The sequence below is a fragment of the Micromesistius poutassou genome, assembly GCF_964030765.1.
Source record: "Micromesistius poutassou genome assembly, chromosome: 7".
NCBI classification, from domain to species: Eukaryota; Metazoa; Chordata; class Actinopteri; order Gadiformes; family Gadidae; genus Micromesistius; species Micromesistius poutassou.
In genome coordinates this window covers 14,008,008-14,018,007 of record NC_140277.1, presented here as the reverse complement: position 1 = coordinate 14,018,007, position 10,000 = coordinate 14,008,008, and the positions used below count along the sequence as shown (strand labels likewise).

At 45.3% G+C, this 10,000-nt stretch overlaps 1 protein-coding gene across 1 annotated transcript in view; it reads left to right on the top strand.

Moving 5' to 3' along the window:
• Positions 1–10,000, top strand: part of gfra1a (gdnf family receptor alpha 1a) — a 73,305-nt gene that overhangs the window by 48,621 nt on the left and 14,684 nt on the right. The window contains 3 exon segments of the mRNA XM_084470497.1: positions 6,134–6,312; positions 7,142–7,314; positions 9,541–9,650. Of these exon segments, the coding sequence (XP_084326623.1) occupies positions 6,134–6,312; positions 7,142–7,314; positions 9,541–9,650 (462 nt within the window).

The following is a 10,000-nucleotide window of genomic DNA, read 5'->3' as shown; positions in this document are numbered from 1 at the left end:
TATAGAACAAGACAAGGCCCTGTTCTGTTTACAAAGGCTTTGCAGCATTTTAAAGGGCCATATTTTAAGGGGCCCTTTAAAATAAGGCCAGGTGTTTACCACACCCGGTGGTGAAATAGGGGCCCCTATAAAGATGACTGTGTCTAATGCATGATTCAAAGGTATCTTAAGGATTTGCTTTTTTCTTGAATGACATCGTAGGACAATCACAGGTGTCGCTCATTACATTCAGTTTGGGACTGGATGGTTGATTTATCTTCACTAGTTGAGTCTACTACTGATCGTCACTAGTTGAGTCCACTACTGATCTTCACTAGTTGAGTCTACTTCTTATCATCACTAGTTGAGTCTACTTCTTATCATCACTAGTTGAATCTACTTCTTATCATCACTAGTTGAGTCTACTTCTTATCATCACTAGTTGAATCTACTTCTTATCATCACTAGTTGAGTCTACTACTTATCGTCAGTAGTTGAGTCTACTACTGATTTTCACTAGTTGAGTCTACTTCTTATCACTAGTTGAGTCTACTTCTTATCGTCACTAGTTGAGTCTACAAGTATAAAAGTAGTAGTCCAATAATTAGTGTTATGAGTGCCACCTGTGTTGGTCCTGCAATGCTGTGAAAAGGCTCCACTTTGCTTTGCTTTGTGTTTAATAGAACCTGCTCCTTCTGGGGGTAGATAAGTACACGGTAACTTTATATGGGGTTTCACTGACTGACAGAGAAATGATTTATGGTCTTTATTATGACTCATCCAGTGACACACCACAGAGTCAGGACCTGAATAAACACAGAACTGTCTGGGTGGGCCTCATTGAGCTGCCAAGAGTAGATATGAAAGTGTTTTTGCTACAGGGTACGGGGAAAGCGATGTCAAACACTGCCGTGACAACGCGTGGCTGCGTTATTCAAACGACATGTTAAGAGTGTGCATATAGACGGGGATAGAGATAATATTTATCATGTCTTATAAAATTCAAAGTGTCGTGATTTCACAAAGTTCTCCATTAAGTCAACGTTCTAATCCCCTCCGACACCCCCTATATCAGCGCCGACCTAAACGCCTTCATGCATCATTGAGCCTAATCGTATATTTTTAGTGTTTTGTATTATTATGTTTTATCACAGGTCCTTAATAGGCTGTTGGGTCATCGACCCTTTTTGACAGTGTAATAATTCTTCTGCATATGTCAGTTAAACGCTGTTCATCTATGTGGAATGATGGCTGGGACAAAATGGAGGAGATAATTACACTAAGAGACCGTAGCAGAGCCATCAATCTGGTTGGTTAGGGCTCAACAGTAAACATATAGAGCCAGGCGACGGTATTGAAGATGTCTGACCGGGGTCAATAGATATGTTTTGTTTTGAATGTTGATTGTGTGTGTGTGTGTGTGTGTGTGTGTGTGTGTGTGTGTGTGTGTGTGTGTGTGTGTGTGTGTGTGTGTGTGTGTGTAAAAAAGTTTGGAAACGGCATGCCTGTCGGAGGTTTTGCGTTTATTAATAATAAAAATCAACACAGCGTTCTCACAGAGACAGCAGATATTATGTTAATAATGTTAAAGGTCCCATGACATGCCACCAGGTGAGGTGTGATTAGACACAGACAGATTTTCAAAACGGCTTCTAACGGCTAATCACACCACACCAGGTGGCATGTCATGGGACCTTTAACACAAAAAAGGAAGGAAGGAAGGTTGCAGAAAAAAGTTAGCGAGCGAGAAAGTTTGAGAGAAAATATGGGCAACAAAGCAGTGAAGTTTCAAAATGGCGCAAAAGTAGAGTAGAGTGAGGTGAGAGAGGAGGGAGAGGGGCGGGGTCTGGTCTGAGGGCACAGAGTCACTCGCCATTTGACCCCTCTCCGTCCTATGGGAATGGAAAGGAGGTGGGGGAGGGGCTGGTCTGGGTGTCGGGTGGGGGGGGGGGGGCAGTGGGACTTGGAGGAAGCAGGCGACATGATAATCAATTTGAGGACGAATCGGAAACATGAGCCACTGGGGGGGCCTGGTTCCCCCTGCCAGGCCTCCAGATGGCCCCCGCCCAAACCCTGTGTGGGCCCTGTCACTGAGTGTGTGTGTGTGTGTGTGTGTGTGTGTGTGTGTGTGTGTGTGTGTGTGTGTGTGTGTTAGAGAGACAGACAATGCCATCTGCCAGAGTGCATTGGGAGTTCAGCAGACGTGTTTGCTGGCACTGGGGGCGCTGTGGCGTTTTTGTGTGTTTTGTCTGTGTGTGTGTGTGTGTGTGTGTGTGTGTGTGTGTGTGTGTGTGTGTGTGTGTGTGTGTGTGTGTGTGTGTGTGTGTGTATGAATGTGGAATGTCTATCAGTCAAACACACACACACACACGCGCACACACACAGACACACACAGACAACCCCGCACACAGACACACACAAACACACAGACAACCCCCCCACTGAGACACAAGGCAGGGTTCTGGAGGCAGGGGAGGGCCTTGCTGGCTGCCTGGCTGTCTGCGTGTCTGTCTGTCTGTCTGTTGGACTGGGTGGACTCAGACACACGTACAGTCTGGAGGTCAACCCATTGACCTTGGTCACATGAAATCGATGGTGTCCACCAGCATCGGCAAGACGTGTAGAGGTCCAGTAGATCACATCAATACTGCCCGCAGACTCTAATGGGGTCTGAGTTGGAAACACTCCCTGTTAGTGTATTCATCTTGTCTGTGTATCTGTTTTCATTAAAGTTGTTCAAACGGTCGAGGAAAACACACTCTCTTTCTCAAGGTGTGTCGGTATGGGATGTATTGTGAGCGAGATGGATGGATGGACGGACGGACGGACGGACGGATCAATCTGTTTGTTTGACGGATGGCTTAACGCCTGATTGGCTGTCCTGGACGAGAGATAAGTCTCTGTGAGGATTCAGTCAAGCAGCATATCCATCATGGTGGGCGGCACTATCTCATCCTGGCAGATCATCGCGGGCTAATCTGGGATCCGGCCTTCCTAGTATGTTACAGCAGAACTTCTGGGGAGAGATTGCACAGAGCCCACTCACCAAGAGACCCAAAGGGGCCGAGTTACACCTTGTTTCCTGTTCCGTCGCGGTGAGGTTCTACCAAAGAGAAACTCATCCTCGCAAGTGGATAATATTATTATAAGATTAAAATATAAGAGTCTGTCCAGGCCTGTTCTGGTGAGCAGAGCCTGAGAACACCTGAGAAACAACAGAGAAGGCTGAAGTGCGGCGGAAGTAGACCAGCTGGATAGATGCAAAGAGAGAAGGAATGGGGGCATGAGATGAAAAGAAACCAAGCCTGGCTTGATTGAGTGATTCCACTTCAAGTGATTGAAGTGGCAATTTCAAAAAGCCATTGGAATATTTCACCACTCTTAATTTAGTGTAAATCTAGTTTCTTCCCCGGCCCGCCTCTCGTAGAACAAACAACATTCCCTCTCCCTTGCCAATACATTTCACTCCCTGGACGATCAAATCCAACCCCCTTGCTCTTTCTTTTTTTATCTCTGTCTATCATTATCTCTATCTCTCCCTTGCTCTGCCTCTCAATCCCTCTAGCCATGAATATACATAACTCACTTAACCTCTCCCTTCTTTATGTGGCATCCTACCACATACTTTGGTTCTCTCACTCTTTCTCTCTATCTCTCTCGTTCTCTCTCTCTCATGCACAAACTCTCTCTCACACACACACACACGCACAAATACACAGAAACACACATGCACAAACACACACACACACACACACACACACACACACTCATGCAGACAAACACACACATACACACAATCATGCAAACAAACACACAAAAACACACACACACACACACACTCACACACATACACGGAAACACACACACATGCACACACACACACACACACACACACACACACACACACACACACACACACTCATGCAGACAAACACACACATACACACACAATCATGCAAACAAACACACAAAAACACACACACACACACTCACACACATACACGGAAACACACACACATGCACACACACACACACACACACACACACACACACACACACACACACATAGACACCTTCCCACTTATGCAGACACACACAAACACACAAATACAAGCACACACATATGCATTCTCTGTGCCGATGCAGCTGCCATCTTGATACTTTCTGTCTGTCTGTTCATTAAGATGACCTCTGCCAATTTTAATTGGTGCTCGTTAAAGAAAAAAAAAATTCAGTGAACTCTACATTTTTGCAAATTCTTCAAAAAGACAAAGGTTCCTGGAAATGTTAATTATTGAGGGATCTTTCAGAACACTAGCAATTAGTACAGGCTGACAGAACAGCAAGGCACCACGCTGGAGACTGTGATAACTACAACCAACAGCTGTACACAGACACACACACACAAATGAACAAGCATACACACACATGCAAATTAGCAAGCATACACACACACACACACACACACACACACACACACACACACACACACAAATGTACAAACATACACTCAAAACCTCGCACACACACACACACACACGCATGCGCGTGCGCGCACACACACACACACACACACACACTCACACACATAAACAAGCATACAAACACACACACAAAAATTCACAAAAATAAACACACACACATACACAAATAGAAAAACATACACACACACAAACACACACACACAAACAGATAAATTCACAAACCTGCACACATACACACATGCACAAACGCACACAGAAACACAGACACACTAATTCACACACACACACACACACACACACACACACACACACACACACACACACACACACACACACACACACACACACACACACACTCACACTCACTCACACACAGATACAAACATATACACCCATCCACACACACACGCACACACACACACACACACACACACACACACACACACACACACACACACACACACACACACACTCACACACAGATACAAACATATACACCCATCCACACACACACACACACACACAATATTTAATAAATATAGACACACACAAATACACACATACACAAAATCACATACACACAAATGTACAAACATAAACACTCACACACACACACAAACACACAGAAAACACCCACTTGTAGACTAGGCTCATTATTAGGATTTAGGCCAAGCAGAATGGGATGTTGTGTTCCCACTTTGCATATACCGATGTGCACAAACGTAATGCATGCGTACATAACACACACACACACACACACACACACACACACACACACACACACACACACACACACACACACACACACACACACACACAGAAAAAGTCCTGCGCACCAAGCATTTTTGTGGGGAACCCATAGCCATAAATACAAGTCAAAATCACCTACATAAAACACACAAACACAGGCACATGCACCAACAGACATACAAACATATATAGGCGCACATGAACACATAAACACATAAGAACATAAACACACAACCACATAATCAGACATGAATCAATGTGACCCTGATGTGTTTCTCCGTGGCCATCGATTTGATGGCAGGCCCCGTGTTGGTGGATAATATCAGGCCGCTATCGGCCACAACATGCACACAACTTGCCTGAGATATACAATTGCCTTCATTTTCCGATGCTAATTTCTCTCGGTGTACAGACAATAGATATAATAGACATAAGTATTTCAACTGTGATGGCTTTTCTACCCGTTTTATATTCTGGATGGAAAATTTTGACTAAACCTTGACAAAACTTTGGCAGTTATAAATAACGGCGGTTCATGGACAGAGCTACGAGATTCTCTCCCTCCTCTGTTTATTTTCCCTTTATCTCCTTTCCTCTCTCTCTCTCTCTCTATCTCTCTCTCTCTCTCTCTCTCCCCCTCCATCTACCCCCACTGTTCTCTCATCTGCTCTTCTCCTCCTCTCTCATATAATTGTATTATCTTTCTTTGTGACTGCCCCTTTTATCACCTCTCTCCGATCTACTGCTGATCTATCCCCCCTGTTATATTCTCTTTTTTTTTTATCCTCCTCCTTGATATTGTTTCAATGAACAACACATGCTGTCGCGTTTGGTCGTATGACACATTCTCTAGGAGTACGGTAATAACATTTCATTCAACTCCTCCTGCTTCAACTCCTCCCGCCCCTCCTCTCTTCCAGGAGAGCCGGCTATGACCAGAGAGAACAACTGCCTGAACGCTGCCAAGGCCTGCAACCTCAACGACACGTGCAAGAAGTACCGGTCGGCCTACATCAGCCCGTGCACCAGCCGCGTGTCCAGCGCCGAGGTGTGCAACAAGAGGAAGTGCCACAAAGCGCTGCGCCAGTTCTTTGACAAGGTACGCCGAGGTGGAAATAACACCTCCCCCCCCCCAGCCTCCGCCGTTAAATAACTTTAACGGCGGGGGGGCGTCTGTATTATTCTCTATTCTAAACGCTCCTTCCATTCAGCGGCACACATTGGAGCACAGGTCTGTGGCGTTAATACTTTATCAGCAGGTCGCCGTGGTAACTGTATGGACCGATAAAAGGTTATGCATGCAGTGGCACATGTTTAACCTAATTACTAGTGCTACTAATAAGGCCGTGGCTATATATAGGGGTTTTTGAAGCTAGTCAAATAAGATCACAATATGCTTACTTTGAGAGCAAACGTTGAAAGGCTATATTTTCAAAGCCAAGACATTTTTGTCCACTGTAGGGTGACATAATGTATGACTCAAGACTCACTTGTTCAGAATTCACCTAGACTCTGCACAGCCACCCCTCCTACGCACTTATTGTATGTTGTGCGCCCTGGCACTTAATGTACGCACTTATTGCATGTGGTACTTAGTTATACTACTTAGTTGTGTAGCACCTCATCCTAGTTGTCCTTGTATACGGGGAATGGGTTAACCTAGCGATTGTTAGTGCTTTGCACTACTGTATCGACAGTGATATATTGTTTCACCTTCTTCTGACAAATGTACTTATCCTAAGTTGCTTTGGATAAAAGTGTCTGCTAAATGCCCTAAATGTATATATATATATATATATATATATCTTTCTCCAAAGTTGTGGGTATTTTTTACCAAAACTGCAAACTCAAAATAGATACCTTTCTATAAATATGTCTAGTTTAGATGGACATGATAACTGAATAACCAGGAAAATTTCTTCTCCCAGGTACCTCCGAAACACAGCTACGGCATGCTCTTCTGCTCATGCCCACCCAGTGACCAATCAGCTTGCTCGGAGCGAAGACGCCAGACCATCGTGCCCGTGTGTTCTTACGACGAGAAGCAGAAACCCAACTGTCTTGAGCTGCAGGGTTCCTGCAAGACCAACTACATCTGCAGGTAGGCGCCCCCCCCCCCCTACTACATTTACCTTTTACATTTAGGGGATCACAACCACTCATTCACACATTCACACGCCGATGGCGGAGTCAACCACGCAGGGCAACAGCCAGCTCGTCAGGAGCTGTCAGGGTGAGGCGTCTCACTCAGGGACACCTGGACACTCAGCTAGGAGGAGCCGGGGATCGATCTAGCAACCTTCCGGTTACAAGTCAACCTGCTCTACCTCCTGAGTTACTGCCGCCTGACTAAGAACATAGATCTCCATCTTTCTGTCTCTGCTTACCTATCCCTCACTCACAAACATTACATGCAAACGGTGCTGGAGCATATTGGTCAGGTGTGATCTGGTCTTAGGGCCGTGAGGCCACCGTTTCACAATTGATATGAGTCCGTCCTTGGCTGCGCTGCAATTGCTTTTCAAATACTGGCGCAATCTTTCACGTTAGAATATTCCATGCAGCCAATCAGATTAAATAACTAAGGGACCACTCTCTTCGCTCTTGATGAATCCGGTATTGGAAAATTAACTAATTCTCCTCTGAGAAAAGCTTTCCGCACAGATTTCTGTTCATCTTTTAACATTGCTAGTCATTTTATTTCGGATTAAACCGTTTTGATTGCACCGCAGATTGCTACACTTTCCTTTCCTTACTCTCCTTTTTTTTCCCGCCATTCTGCAATGTTGCTCATTCATCGTGGACTGAAACGCCCTTCCCCTTAGCAATGATTGGACCAATCATTTCTTTTTCTTTTCTTTTTCGAAAGCTTTCAACTGGCTCGAGGCCAGACTGATCTACCGAGAGAAACAGAGGGAAGGACACTTATGTAAGGATAAGATACAGAGCAGTTTCCAGACGGATTGATGGAGGGATAGATGTAGACATGTTTCTTACTTATGCTACGCTTAACCATGTAAGTCTGTCTACCAAAGTAGCCATGAAATGTGAACACACACATACGCAAATGCACAGTGGCATGGACACATGCACGAACGTACACACACACACACACACACACACACACACACACACACACAGATACACTCCCAGTGGAGTCTCAAGGGCCTTGAGCCATGGTGTCATGGCTCTCTGGGATTAAATGGAAGCATTAGCCGTCATAAATGAACTCCATTTCAGCTCAACTGTGGCCTTAGGGTATATCCCTCTCTCTCTCTCTCTCTCTTTCTCTCTCTCCTCTCTCTCTCTCTCTCTCTCTCTCTCTCTCGCGCTCCTCCATCTCCACTCATTCTTACAGCTTGCAGAATGACCTCAACTAAAACCATCGGTAAAAACCAAAACAAAAGAAGAAACGTTTCCTCCCGTTGGTTCCTCCAACAGGAGGAAGGCTGGATGCCTGCCATCCACCCCCCTCCCCCCCCCACCTCCCCCCCCCCCACCACCCCCTCCCCCCCCACCTCTTTTCCCACATCTCCCCTCATACAGCCGTCTCCCACGCAATATGTCAGGCGCGGCACGCGGCGCGCATTAGCAGGACTCAGAGCCCGGGAGGCGTCTCTGAGCGTATCGCCTGAGATCTGAGATAAGACACCACTGCACGAGGGGTCAGACGCGTTGGTGTGCGCGTGCGCGTGTGTGTGTGTGTGTGTGTGTGTGTGTGTGTGTGTGTGTGTGTGTGTGTGTATCTCGGAATGCTGAAAAGTGTTGATGAACATCGATATTGTGATATGAGACAAGATAGATTGAGTGTGACAAAATACACCACGACTTTAGTACAATTATAGAATACCTCTCTCCGTCTTCCCGTTCCTTAAAGCCATTTATTATATTGCATTTGTGTCGATACCAGCCAGCTATAATGTGTATCCAAGCACATTTGTTTTTTCAAATGGTCAAAGTTTAGGGTTATCGTATTAGTCATAAATACTGGTGATTTATTTGGTTTAGTTTCTTTTTTCCCTGCATGTTTCTATGGACGTGAACTCACAAACCCTGCTCAAAAGGGGAATTCCCTAAGAATGCACCAATTGCTTTTCCAATTTCACATGCCAATGCCTCATGAAATGGACAAAGACGGGGTGGGCAAGTTAAAGAGCACACAGATAGATTGAGAGCCTTTTTTGCTTTAACCCAAAGCCTAAGAAGCAGAATAAAGTGATGTTCAGAGCAGACTGTATGATGTAAGATGTACTGGATGGTGTATTCTCATGATGTTACAGCTTATGTCTGCTATATATTAATGTGTGTTTGTGTGTGTCTGTTACAGGTCACGTCTGGCAGATTTCTTCGCCAACTGTCAGCCGGAGCCGCGGTCTCTGTCGGGCTGTCTGAAGGAGAATTATGCTGACTGTCTCCTCGCATACTCTGGTCTGATCGGTCAGTAAACACACACAGATGTCACACATACACAAACGCACATACAGACACGCACAAACGCACACACACACACACACACACACACACACACACACACACACACACACACACACACACACACACACACACACATTTGTCAAATTATCTTCCAAAAATATATATAATCATGTTACACATCAAGTAACGTGACTCACTAATGACCTGGTCCTCGGCATGTTTGAATCTACAATGTGTAAGGTCGTACAACCATATGAATATTAAGCACCTTGAGCGGCTGTAGTAGCCAGCGAGCATGTCCACCACACACACACACGCATACCAACACACACACACACACACACACAACCTGC